Genomic DNA, 14,206 nt, shown 5'->3' with positions numbered 1-14,206 from the left:
ACATGTCCGGACTTTTCCACGATTTCCTACGCTTATGATTATGGTAGGGTAGCCAATTTTCATCACCAGTCACGATACGGTGCAAAAAACCTTTTCTTTTCTGCCTTTGAAGGAGTGGTTCACACACGAGAAAACGTCTCTCAGCTTCAAATCATACAGCACACAATGTCCTTTCTTCTGAATCTCTTCTAACACTTTTACACGTTTTGAAACTGTTGACTCATCTACTTGTTTTTCCAAGTTCTGCTGGCGTCTGATATTGGTCTTCAATAAGTAATTCTTCCAATTATTTATCTTCAAATTTTATTGGTGTACCAGAACATTCTTTATTTCCAATCTCTGCATCTCGTATCTGACAGAACATTGTCACCTCAAGAACTTTGTGTGCTTCAGCTGCTCTTTTGATTAAAACAGTACAATAAAATTCCCTGGATACATTTTGTTTGGCACAAAAGTAGACATTTTCATAATCAATTAAAATTACTTTGTTTACACTGAAGTGAACTCGGATCTTCCTGAGGGGTTAGATCCGTTAGCTTGCCACTGCTACTGGTTTGTGGAGTGGTACTGAGCCCCAGGACCACGATAAGGTGGATCCATCCTGAGAACTGAAGTGAACTAGCATAGATCGATATTTAATGTTAGAGTACTTTGCAGGTATGTTAATATTTGAAATTCCTTGCACGGAGTAGTACTACTGCCATTTTTGAAGAAACATTGAAAATTTCCAAGGTCATCTGAATAGTTTTACTAATGGTGAATTTGTGGATGAATCCACGATATACGTCCCCACAATTGATAAATTATTAATAGGCAAAACCTCATTGAATGTTGATTTTATTCACATTTCCTAAATATATGCTAATACATTTTGAATATCCTATTATGCGTCACTGAGAGTCTTTAGGTAATTATATCCCCGGGGGCGGATGATTGTCGGCTACGAGGGCTGTTAAATTAATTTAAGTTCGTCGAAGTAGTTGAATTTGGGACTGTGTAGCTTCCTTTTGTAATCCCAAGTTACCGGATCGAGACGGGAGTTCGAGAGGACGCAGCTTCCTGCTACAACTCCCCAACTTCCTCGATGAAACACGCAGTTTTCACTTGTTTGCTGACTTACTACTGAATGAAATTACCTTTTTTGGCTTGTCACAGTTTTTTTGACTTAATTCATATTTAGAAAATGTGTTAGCTGTAATATGTAATACGACAAAAAGTCAAATTGTAGCTGAAACTTCCTTGTGAATATGTTGTAACAGCCAACGCTCTTAAAACTTCGCAACCCCATTTAGAAGTTTGCCACACTTATTAAGGTTGAAACAACTTGGAAAGTTGATGTAGATGCATACAACAGGTAAACCGAAATCCTCTTTGCGGTAAATAAAAGTTTGTAGTTATTGGATCGACTGATTACTGAAAACAGTTTTACTCACTTAACTCTATTTGCTCTCAACTCGATTACTTTCGAAAACTTGTACGAATTTGGGTCAGGAGTTATTAAATTTGCCACTATTAATTATAATACCAAAGAAAATTGTTTGCAGCAACGTACAGTGGCAGACAGAAGCTGAGCGTAACGAACTTACTGGCAACTTCTAATTTCATTTAGTTTCTTTCGCGGCGACGTTTACAATAATCTCGGGAGTGAGTGCAAAGTTGGGAATACCAATCTAAGTTGTTGCCGCCGTCGCTAAAACTGGAACGGAGTGCATCTTCAATGGAAGGGTTTCATCTCATTTCCGCCTCGACATTGGTTTGCTTTTTATTTACTTTATTCACACCGCAATACTTTTTTATAATTATTTTTCAACATTTCTAAGCCAAAACTAAATTACGTTTCTTTAAGAAATTCATAAAGTTACCGTAATTATGTTACCTACAAAGAAAAAATGTCTTTTTATTTTTTATTGGGTCAAAGAGGGGAAAATCTACAAGACGCCTTCTGGTGGAAGTCGAAGGCAGTGTCGGACTAACCGACTAAAAACCCCTCTCCGGGCACCGATCCGAAGATCATGGCCTAAGAGTATAACCATATAGGTTTAGGAAAATAGAGAGAAAGAAAAAATTAAATAGGTTTGCGGCTAACCGCCACATACTAAAGAAAAGATGTCCCAGAGAGACGCAGAGGTCTAGACAGCCAAGAGACAAGGTCTCTTGCATCTGTCAGATTCACAGGGTTGGATGTCATGCAAGCATGCAATCTCCGGATTAGAGTGTTGAAAGATAGATCTCCGGAGATTGAGGGCATGTTTGCGCCGCAGCTCCAAAAGAGAGGAAATGTTGTATTCGAAACAGACTTGTCTGTTACGAATATAGTATGGGACACCCAGGGCCGACCTCACTAGCCTCATGTAGGTCCCTTGCAGGGACCTAATGAGCCAAGGGGCGGCGGTGCCCCATATAGGAAGAGCATCGGTGAAGAGAGAGTGGACTGTCGCGTTAAAAACACGCAGCTTAACTGAAGAGGAAAGACGTTTAGAAAGGAAGAAAGATTTCAAAGTAACAAAGGCTGCTAGAGCTTTCCCCTTTACCAAAGCGACCCGGCGAGAGAAAAAAAAAAAAAAAATGTGTCAATTGAACATTAAGACAAGTGCAATATGGGTTGCCTATACTTAAAGTTGATAAATTTACAATAATTATAAATAAATAAAATATTAAATTATTCTAATTATAAAATTTTAATAAGTTAAACCTAATTGACAAGAGTGAAGAAAAAAATGAAAAAAATTGTTCCAAGCTTTGCCTCCTGTGAGGATTGAACTCACGACCCCTGGTTTACAAGACCAGTGCTCTGCCACTGAGCTAAAGAGGCTTGTGATTAATTTTTTAGATGGGTAAAAAAAAGTTGAGTAAGTTTGTCCTTTACTATATTTACATAATTGTTAAAATTTATTATCTTTTCATTTGTTATGGATACATTATAAACTACATAAATATTGTCAAAATATTAAATTATTTTATAATTTATTGGCGTGACAAAGTCAAATAAATTGTGCTCCTTTAACTCTATAATTATTTACTTCCAGAATTTATTATATAACTTTCTCGTGAAAAGGAAAAACAAACTATTGTTTATGAATTTACACAAACAAAAAAATAAGAAAATATGTACTTCAATTTAAATTGGCATTGTTTTTTATTTTATTAAAAAAATTACATTATATTCCTTGTGTACCTAAATCAAACTAATTTCTATTTAAATTAAATCTTAAAATAAATGCAAAATGTAGAGGGTCACAGAAATGGCATATGTTTCAAAAATTTTGGCATCTCAAGTTTATACAACTATAAGTATAATATATATATATATATATATATATATATATATATATATATATATATATAATCTTAGTCAAAATTAGCCAAAACTTGTCTCAAATATATAATAATTAGATTATAGTGTTTTAATTGGGATTACATGTCGTTCCACAAGTTTCTAATTGTATTTAGATCCGGATCTAATAGAGAATCTTAACATGATTATCTCTTAATCAACTTTAATTAATTTTGGAAGCATGTTTTGCATCATTTTCATGCGTAAAAATCTATGTAACTAGTAAATTATCATTACATCTCTCATTATATCTCTATGTATAAAATTATCCATTTTATTAATAATTTTTTGTAACTGTCTTATATCATTCCCAGCAAAGAAATAACAAAACAAAACTTTTCTTCTAAAGTGTTTTAAAGTTTCTTGAAATGCATCTGGGTCCAAACTTTTATTAGGAGGACGTTGAACGTATTTTGTACCATCTGATACTATTCTATTGAACATGGATTCATCACTACAAAGTACTCAAAATGCAGAAGGATAATTAATATATTCTTGTGTAAATTTTTAAACTTCTTAAAATATATTTTTTTAAATCATTGATTTCTTTACTGAAATATATCCTTGAAACACACACAAACACACTCATAATGTTGGTTCAATAATTTTTAAATTTACTAAAGGGACAAAAAAGGATGTTGTTTACTGATTTTTCCAATTTCACTGTCAAAAAAAAGAAGTTGTTTTGTTTCATATTTCTTAATATGCATTATAAATTATTAATATTTAGATCTTGATGTTTCATGTTAATTATTAGTTTTCCCTTCTACGGACTGAAATGACTCTTTCTTCTTATTGAAAGTCCTACTAAGAATAAATTCTTACGATAAAGAGTATTGTAAGTATATAAATATATTTGAATGTACCAAACTTTTATTAGGAGGACGTTGAACGTATTTTGTATCATCTGATACTATTCTATTGAATATGGATTCATCACTTCAAAGTACTCAAAATGCAGAAGGATAATAACTATATTTTTATGTAAATTTTTAAACTTCTTCAAATATATATTTTTTTAAAAATCAATGATTTCTTTACTGAAATATATCCTTGCAACAAACACACACATACACACTCATAATGTATGGTCCAATAATTTTTAAATTTACTTATGGGACAATAAAAAATGTTGGTTACTGATTTTTTCAATTTCACTGTCAATAAAAGAAGTTGTTTTGTTTCATATTTCTTAAGAAGGATTATAGAATATTTAGAACTTGATGTTTCATGTTAATTATTACTATAAAGAGTATCGTAAGTATATAAATATTTTTGACTAACCAAATCAGACTAACATATGCCTTTAAAGTAATATCTCTGTCTTATAAAATATATGACAAAAAATATTATTTTTTTATTCTGACTGGGCAAATTTTAAATTCTTTTATGATATATCTTACAAAATGTTTAATTTTAAATTTTGAGCTATTTCTCTGACCACATAAGCCGTTTTGTAATGACATCATTTTTTTTTCTTTTCCGGAAAAATAGGTTTTAAGGGTAAGTCTTTAATACCTTGTGTTTTTTTCACCCAATGTTATGTGGGTTTTATGTGATTATTTTGTAATGTATAATAACTATTCGTTTTTGAAGAGGAAAACAAATAGGAAAACAATTATTTACAAACTGATAAGTGGCATTTTAGTTTAGTTTAATTGGTTGGTTTTTCCTTTTTACGGGAAGAAACCCATTCATTGTTAATGAAATTCCCTGACAAAATAAATTTGAAATGAAAAATATGTTTTGTTCCAGATATGACCGGACCGTGGTCTGCAGGGTGTGCCAGGCGGTGAACCCAACGCCTGGACAAAAACTCCATTTAATGCAGTGCACTACGACAATATACGTGTTCATCATCATTATCATGTGTTACTCTGGAAACTGTAAGACTTGGTACATATATAATAAATAGAATATATCTTAGCCTCCGCCGAAATAAAACGCAGCCACGGTGGCATCAAATGTGTGTGGTGCGTTTTCATTTGCGGCCGATAATTTTATAATGTCTCGATTAATCTTCCTGTTTTGTTTTGCAATAATCAATAATGAATGTAAAATATCGTGCTAATACAAAGCTTAAGATCGACGGATTTCGCCTTGGATACAATTTCGCGCAATAATGAGTAAATTCAGTTAAAAGTATTTAACACAAATTACCTAAATTTTATTGATAATGTCAATCAAAGTACTTAAAAATAAAAATTATATATAATAATAATAATAAATAATTTTTTTAAATTAAATTTATAAACCACTTAAGTACATATATAGAAAATATAAATTCGATAATTTTTTTCTGTGAGAGACAATATACTATTTATTTAATGCAGTTTAGACAATGTATTGTAAAATATAGTCTATTGTAGAAAATTATTAGAACGACTCGATTCTCAAGACGCGGTCGAGGGTGTTGTAAATTTTTTTGTGAATAAACTCAGAATTGGTAAACGTTTGATTTTTGACGAAGAGTTTTGTGAAACGCTCCAGCAGTACTGCCCCAAAAATTGCAAATTCGAAAATTTAAATAATTGGCGCGGTTTGGACGAGGAAGTTTTCGAATTTCCAATAACCTTAATGGAAAGCTTAGGATGTATAAAAAACGCACAGCCTCTAGTAATATAAGATCAACACAATATGTCATATTGACGTGACATATACTCAAAAGGGACCCAATTGTGAACGGTACAGTATTCGATAAAATTAAACGCTTTTAGGCCCTTTTGAGAGCGCCAATAATTTTTTAAATGTAAGCTAGGATTATAAAGAAAGCACTCTTCATTGTATAGCACAAATGGACTTCAGTCCTTCGATGGACTTCTTACTATCATGCTGTCATTTTGTCTACCTATTGATCCATTTCTTGTAAATGTATAGAACAATAACTAACCATAATCTATGATAATAGATAAGGTTCAAGTACTTTCGGAACCTTTGCCCCAATTTTCGATAAGACATGTTATATAACGTGAGCAAGGAGTTTTGGCGCAAAGGTGATAAATTCCAGTGTATCTCTAAAATATTTCGTACATTTTTTTACTATAGTAAAATATATCTGAGTATGTTTGTATACATATCTTGACTAGCAAAATAAATAGTTTAAAAATTTTAGGAAAGCTTTAATCGCAAAAATAAAAACGAACATAGAGAAGCTTTATTTGTAAAAAATAGTATGCTTGCTATATTATGTGACTCGCGCGAAAATTACTACACCTTGATCTTTTCTTAGTTTGACTTTAACAAAATGGTTGCAAGCAATGTAGAGACATATCCTTAGTACAGAACATATCATGAAATCACAGTACAATAATTTTTGATGATTTTCTCGCGAGTTTGAAATTAAATTTTATGTACATTATGCGCAAAGAGCAATTGTTTAGGATATAGACTCCATATCTGGATGTAATAGTCACACATCGTAATTATAGGCGTCCGTTGAAAATATGAACGGTTATACCATATCAAACGGGTGGACCTTGTGAAAAGTTTTAAATATTCGGTTTTCATTGATAAGAACCAAGACTTTTTATTGTGACATACTGAATATGAGAATATTTTTATATATCACAGGATGGTTTACAATAACATTTGATATTGTACTTTTAAATTTTACTGTTTAAGATTTTTCATGACGTTCACGTTTAAGTGTTTCTTTCCACTTTCGGCAAATATTCTTCAAAAAAGAAAATCTCTCAGAATATTTGTTGGTTGATTTTTTTCAGCAGCTAATCATTTTTATAATGAACTTTAAACCAATTCCAATGATTAAATCAATTTTCAGTATAAAAATGATAGATCAATGACACTGTTGACCAAAATGTTAGAAAAGTTTACAGTCTTTAGTCTTTATTAAATGAATTGTATGTGTGTGTTCTTCATGGAGTACAGAAAATGTTTATTTAATAAAAAAATTCATAAAAATTGTTTTTTAATTTAGCTTTTTCTAATTATCAAAAGCAACGAACAGGTAAGTGACTCATTACAACAATTTTTTGATTTAAATTAAGGATTAGATTATTTATTATCATTTAGGTAATACTACAATTTAAAAAATGTGATATCATATCGCTGATATTAAGTTAGTATAAATGAATTAAAAATGTATCGAAACAATAAATAGTTTCTAATGGATCAAAGGAGGAAACGTAGAAGAGGCGTGAGAAACGATGAAGAATACAAACGGCATAAAATTAAGAAATCCAGAGTCCACGGAAAAGCATATCAAAATTACAGAGATAAACCCGTGGATGCCAGAAAGATAGGTCAACCTTGCAAGTATATTTTGATGTATTTTCCTATATCTTTCCGTGCCCTAAATGTTGTCTATAATTTTAGATGTATAATGCGATGTTTTGACAAGATTAAAGAATCTGACCGGCAAAAAGTTTTCGCAGAATTTTACAAATTGTCTACGAAAAACCTCCAGGATATTTACCTTCAAAGTCTGATACAAGCCCAATCACCGACGCAAAGAAGAAAAAGGAAGGAGGATGGAAAAGATAGATCTTGGTCTTATAGACACTACATCACAATCAACAAGAACGACAAAAGAAAAGTATGTCGTGGAGCTTTCGTTAGCATTTTTGGAATAACCAGCGAACGACTTCGAAGATTGAAAAGACTGAAGGTGCAAAACGAGTTGCCCCAAGACAAGCGGGGCACGCACAACAACCGAAATAAAATAGAGTCACATTTTGATGATTTGATCAGAAAACATTTGCTGTCGTATCCCATCAAAGCTGTTATTCATTCCAATGAAATATTTATAGACACAAGTTTGACTATTAAACAAATGTACCAGGAGTTCATGAATAAAAACAAAAAGATAAAAAACATTAATCGGATCAAATATAGTTATTTTTATAAATATTATACAAACAAAATGGATCCGAAGATATGCAAAGAAAAGCCGCAGTATGATATATGTTGTGAATGTGAAGAATTGGCGTTGGAAATCAAGCAAACATTCATCAAAAGGAAAAGAGAAAATTTGCAAACGCTAAGGGATCAACACAACCGTAAAGCTCAATCTTTCCTCAGCAAATACAATACAGTTAAGGAAGAGTTAGAGAAGGATACAAGCGTTGGAGCTGTTGCTTTTGCATTTTTGAAGACCAATTTACATCTGCCAAAGACTCCAGTTGCTGACTACCTTAAACAAGGACTCAAAGTCCATTTGTTCCGAATATACGACTTGAAAATGGATAAATCGTATTACTACATTTACCCCGAAGTAGAAGCACAGGATGGCCCGAACGAAGTTTGCTCCTTCTTACGGGACTATTTACAAAACCATTTGTCCGCAGGCGTTAAAAGGTTATGCGTATTTAGTGACGGGCAAAGTTGTAACAAAAACGAAACAATTATTAGCATGTGGTTGAGTCTAACGAAAAAGTTCGATAAAATAGAACACTTTTATCCGATCACCGGTCACACGAATTTACCCTGTGACATTGACTGCAACAACTTACAAAAAGTTTTGGGGAGACATTTGAGGATTTTCAGAACGCACAAGTACACGGAACTGATAGCGAATGGAAATAAGAAATCCGAGGTGAGAGAGGTCCAAAGGTGTGATATATTTGATTACGAGTCGTGGCATAAAAATTATTTCGTAAACAGATTCAATGAGGACAAGTTGGAGGGTGTTTGCCACTTAGTTTTTGAAGCTGGGAGTTTTAAAGCTGGCCGTGATATTGAGAAAGAATTCGAAATATCCTTTAAATATATAGGTGACGTAGGTCTGTTAAGTTTGCCTGAAGAATACGCTTATGGGGAACCTCTTAGAGTTGATGAAGAGAAAGTGGACAATCTCAAAAGATTAATCGAATATGTTGACGATAATATAAATTTTTACAGTAAGATTATACAAGATGCCCAATAGTCCGCGTCATGCTTTAGGGATCGAAAGAAAATTCGAAAATTTTAAAATAAAATTGGGTCAAGTTTTCAGTGACCATAGTTTAGTATTCTCTTTTATTATTATATGTATTAGGAGGAAAGTGATTTTGTAATCCAAAACGCTAATGAATCACTCACCATACTCACCCGATATTGCACCCTCAGATTTCCATTTATTTGAAAAAAAAATGGAAAAATTTATCTAAGATTATGTTAGTTGATATTGATTGAAAATTTGTAGATGGCAAAATAATGTTAATAACGATGATGATATATTATTGATTATTGATTAAAAATATAAATTAAAAAAAAAACAAAATTACTTTCATTTTCCCTAATTTTATTATTTAATGTTTTATGTCATTTGTTTAATATAATTTTATAAAGGATAGTATTGATTTATTGTGATTAAAAAATCGAAATTAAAATAAAATATTAAAATTTAATAGGAAACTAAAAAGTAAATGAAGATTTGTTTATAACTATATCTATTGGTTAAACATTTTGATTATATGAAATTGAAAAAATTGTTTTAATTTTTAAATAATTTCAGACAAAATACATGATATCAAATCATCATCACATCAAAAAGAATTACTAATCGATAATTTTCTTAACTTATCAGTTTATCCACTTTGTATTTATATACAAATAATTTATAATAATGTATCATTACTTAGTTAAAAATGGACAAATTAACATGCAGAAAACGTAAATGTACTAAGTATAGCGATAGTGAGAATGATAATAAAAAACAGAAAACTATTAAAAAAATTTATTGCAAGTAAGTTTTATACGCATATTAATTATTTGAATTAAAAATTATTTAATTATAGTTGTGCAAAAAGATGTCTGGAAAAAATTGGACTTGAAGAAGCTCAACACATCAAAAAAACCTTTCTGGCACTTAAAACAGAAAAGGAACAGTTAATGTATCTGTGTAATCATGTGGATATTGTAACGGAAACTAATAAAGTTAATAGGAATACCTTCGAATATCACATATCATTGGAGGGTCGACAAATTGTCATTTGCAGAACATTATTCATAACGATACATTCGATAACAGAAAAGGATTTAAAATCAGTGCAAGACCAGAAAAATTCTGGAAAACTTCCGGGTGAAATCGAGGAAGAAACGGTCGACGAAAAGCTTGATGAATGCATATACAATCACATAAACAAAGCTTATGAAATAAGACATTCGCATTATGCGAACATGGAATACAGATACTACGACACGAGCTTAACGTTGATGACAATATATGATGATTTCCGACTGAATCATCCCAAATACCAAAATGTTAAATACAACTATTTCGCTAACAAGTTTTATGCTAACGATCCAAAAATACATTTCAAGCTCCCACAAATCGATGTTTGTCATAAATGCGAACAGTTAGACTTGAAAATAAGGAACGCTTGCAATTCAGAGGAAAAAAAACTCCAAAAAGAAGAGAAAGAGGCACATTTGAAGAAAGCAAATGAATTTACTTTAGCGTTTAGAAAAGCCAAACACAACTGTATTGAAGGAGCTCACATTGGAACCATCACCTTTGACTATATGAAAGCCATACCTATTCCAAAACTACCGATTCCAGTTCCTTTTAAAGATTGTTTGTACTTGAGTTTATTTTGCATTCATAATGTTAAAAATGGCAAAACGTATTTTTATTTGTACCACGAAGCCGAAGCCAACAAAGGCCCGAATGAGGTTTGTACTTTCATCAAACATTTTTGTGATAATTATTTGTCTGAGGAGATAACCGAATTAAATGTGTTCACTGACAACTCCTCTGCTCAAAATAAAAACCACACTTTATCAGGTTTGTTTTGTGCCTTGACTGAAATTCGAAGATTCTCAAAGATCGAACATTTTTATCCTGTCAGAGGACATTCGTTTCTGCCTTGCGACAGAAAATTTGGCATTATTAAAAACTATTTGAAACGTCATGAGTGGATTTACAATTTAGACGAGTTTAATAGGCACATTCGCAACAGTTCTAGTTCGTTTTTTGTCAAAGATGTTAAGTACAGAGAAATCAAAAACTGGAAGGACTGGCATGATGTTTATTATTGCGAAGCTCAATCGACAAGTGATCCAAGGAAGAAGTTTTCATTCAAAGGCAAGTACCATTTTATTTACGAATCGGAGGACAAGGGTTGTTTCAGAGCTTGCGATAATATTTATGGAGAAAGCGAAACTTTTAAGAAAAGGATTAATGAGGACAAATACATTAAATGGCCCGTCGCAAGAGCATACAAGAATATAAAATGTATAAAGAAGAATAAAATCGATAGTCTTAAGAGGACTCTTCCATTTGTACCAAATAAAGATAAAGGATTTTACAAGAGGATCATAGTTTATAGTGAGAGAAACTCTATAGTGGAAACTTAACAATTGGAATAATGTGTTATATTTATTTATTTATTCATTTGTTATATTATTAAATTATTTACTTAAATTTCTTGGAAAATTGTTTTCTAAAGACTTATTGTAATTTATTTATTTATCTTTGTATTTTAAAGTGAGTTAAAGTAAAAATTAATAAATGTTTTAACAAAATACCAGCTGTGTTTTATTTTGAAAACTGAATATAAGGAACGCTTGTTGCTTACAAAAAAAAAATACTTTTACTAGAAGAAAAAGAGGCAATTTGGAAAAGGTAAATGAATTTATTTTAGCCTTCAGAACAGATAAAGGTGACTGTACTGAAGAAACTCATTTTTTGTGAAATCGGGACCTATCAATTAATACACGCTCTATTTATATTAAATATTTCATATTTATATATCATTACTTAGTTAAAATGGACAAATCAACATCCAGTAAAGGTAAATGTAGTAATAATAGTTATAGTGAGAAACATAAAATTATTCAAAATATTTTTTACAAGTAAATTGTATACACATATTAATTATTTGTATTAAAAATTATTTAATTATGGTTGTGCAAAAAGATGCCTGGAAAGATTGGATTTGAAGAAGCTCAGTACATCAAAAAATACTTACTCCCACTTAAAACAGAAAAGAAGTAGTTAATGTATCTGTGTAACCATGTGGAAATTGTGACAGAAACCAATATGGAATACCTTCGAATATTACATATCATTGTTGGGTCGACAAATTGTCATTTGCAGAACATTATTCATAACGATACATTCGTTAAAAGAAATGTATATAAAATAAGGGAAAACCAGAAAAAATCTGGGAAACTTCCGGTCGAAATCGATGAAGATGAAACGTTCGACGAAAAGCTTGATGAATGCATTTACAATCGCATAAACAAAGTATACCAATTAATGTGGCATGAGTTTAACGTTGATGAGAATATATGCTGATTTCCCAATGAATTATCCCAAATACCAAAATGTTAAATGCAATTATTTTGCTAACAAGTTTTATGCGAACGATTCAAGAATACATTTCAAGCCCCCACAAATCGATGATTGTCATAAATGTGAACAGTTAGACTTGAAAATCAGAAGAAAGCAAATGAATTTACTTAAGCGTTTAGAAAAGCCAAACCCGACTGTATTGAAGGAGCTCATGTTGGAACCATCACCTTTGACTATATGAAAGCCATTCCTATTCCAAAACTGCCGATTCCAGTTCCTTTTAAAGATTGTTTGTACTTGAGTCTATTTTGCATTCATAATGCTAAAATTGGCAAAACGTATTTTTATTTGTACCATAAAGCCGAAGCCAACAAAGGTTCGAATGAGGTGTGCACTTTCATCAAACATTTTTGTGATAATTATTTGTCTGAGAAGATAACCGAATTAAGGGTGTTCATTGACAACGCCTCTGCCCAAAATAACAACCACACTTTATCAGGTCTATTTTGTGCCTTGACTGAAAATCGAAGGTTCTCAAAGGTTCAACATATTTATCCAAGTGATCCAAGAAAGAAGTTCTCTTTTAAGGGCAAGTACCATTTTGTTTACGAATCGGACGTCAAGAGTTGTTTCAGAATGTGAGACAATTTTTACAAAGAAAGCGAAACTTTTAAGAAAAGGATTGATAAAGACATTACGCGATCACGTATTTTAAAAAAGGATCATAGTTCATAGAGAATTGTAACTTAAAACCTGGAATAATGTATTATACTTTTTTATTTGTTATTTTGTCAAATTATTTATTTAAATTTCAATGAAAAATGTTTTCAGACCTATTTTAATTTAATTATTTATATTTATATTTAATTTAATAAATATTTTAACAGACTATAAGCCGTGCTTTCTTCTAAAATATAATGAGTACCAATGTAAAATTTGAACTGAAGAAATCAAAACAATCCCTGCCGTTTATACGTTCCCCGAGCGGTCTGGCAACAACTTATGGCAGCACCTCTTCGCTTGGTACTTAGGTACAAGACTTTACCTTCCATCCTGCCATCAGTCCGAAACCGTCTGTTGCGGAGTCTGTGTCGATGTGCCCCGGACCGTTTTCACCACGTGAGCGTGTCGAGAGTCAAAAATAAAGGAAGGCGATCGGGGATTGTTTGTTTTGGTGGTTGTGCGAACATGATTTGTGTTGATGGTCTTTGATCGGTGATCGATATGTGGTGTCAGAGGGTTTGGGTGATTGTTGTTGCTGTGCTTTTGGCCGTGGACCTTCGTGTTTTGGATGCGGGGAAAAATAAACACTACAATGGTAAACAAGGTAAAATCGAATTCTACTCTTAGAAATATAATTATTACTAATTCTTCTGCGTTTTTTTTATTCGCAAAAATTGTATGAAACAACAAACAATAAATAGCATAAAATAAAAATAGCTATTGCAATATATTATCTATCAGTGACATTATTATTTACGTGTTTATTTTTACTGATAAATTAATCAATTTCATTGAAAGAAATTGATAATAAACAATTTTTATTTAATAGCACAATCATTAATTGTTCTTTTTAAATCTAGGAAGCAATATTTTTTACAACTTTTTAAAATACATAAGGCGAAAATATTTTT

General features: G+C 31.5%; 4 protein-coding genes and 1 non-coding gene across 5 annotated transcripts in view; 4 read left to right on the top strand and 1 right to left on the bottom strand.

Annotated features, from left to right (window-relative positions):
- Positions 1–7,266, top strand: part of LOC109601377 (uncharacterized) — a 53,856-nt gene extending 46,590 nt beyond the window's left edge. Inside the window, exon 7 of the mRNA XM_020017619.2 lies at positions 5,090–7,266. The gene's annotated coding sequence lies outside the window, so the exon portion shown is untranslated. The remainder of the gene's footprint in view (positions 1–5,089) is intronic.
- On the bottom strand, positions 2,741–2,812 carry Trnat-ugu (transfer RNA threonine (anticodon UGU)). The gene has a single exon. It is a non-coding gene; the product is annotated as a tRNA-Thr (tRNA).
- A 194-nt stretch (positions 7,267–7,460) lies between the features above and the next one.
- Positions 7,461–9,228, top strand: LOC126265328 (uncharacterized). The gene is made up of 2 exons (XM_049966388.1): positions 7,461–7,609; positions 7,670–9,228. Exons 1-2 carry the CDS (start codon positions 7,461–7,463, stop codon positions 9,216–9,218), a joined length of 1,698 nt encoding a protein of 565 aa, XP_049822345.1. The 3' UTR covers positions 9,219–9,228.
- Positions 9,229–10,165: 937 nt separating this feature from the next.
- On the top strand, positions 10,166–11,681 carry LOC126265327 (uncharacterized). Its single transcript, XM_049966387.1, has one exon. It carries the CDS (start codon positions 10,166–10,168, stop codon positions 11,630–11,632), a length of 1,467 nt encoding a protein of 488 aa, XP_049822344.1. The 3' UTR covers positions 11,633–11,681.
- Positions 11,682–13,686: 2,005 nt separating this feature from the next.
- The window catches only part of LOC109596062 (laminin subunit alpha-1-like), a 178,550-nt gene continuing 178,030 nt past the window's right edge, over positions 13,687–14,206 (top strand). Inside the window, exon 1 of the mRNA XM_049967010.1 lies at positions 13,687–13,899. Coding sequence (XP_049822967.1) covers positions 13,797–13,899 — 103 coding nt within the window. The 5' untranslated portion in view covers positions 13,687–13,796. The remainder of the gene's footprint in view (positions 13,900–14,206) is intronic.

The sequence above is a fragment of the Aethina tumida genome, chromosome 4 (assembly GCF_024364675.1).
Source record: "Aethina tumida isolate Nest 87 chromosome 4, icAetTumi1.1, whole genome shotgun sequence".
Classification (NCBI taxonomy): domain Eukaryota; kingdom Metazoa; phylum Arthropoda; class Insecta; order Coleoptera; family Nitidulidae; genus Aethina; species Aethina tumida.
This window is presented reverse-complemented; position numbering and strand designations above follow the sequence as displayed.

Coding starts and splice junctions, on each gene's coding strand:
- LOC126265328 (XM_049966388.1), top strand. CDS start 7,461: ATGGATCAAAGGAGGAAACGTAGAAGAGGCGTGAGAAACGATGAAGAA. Junction 7,610..7,669: donor AAGATAGGTCAACCTTGCAA/GTATATTTTGAT, acceptor CTATAATTTTAG/ATGTATAATGCGATGTTTTG.
- LOC126265327 (XM_049966387.1), top strand. CDS start 10,166: ATGTATCTGTGTAATCATGTGGATATTGTAACGGAAACTAATAAAGTT.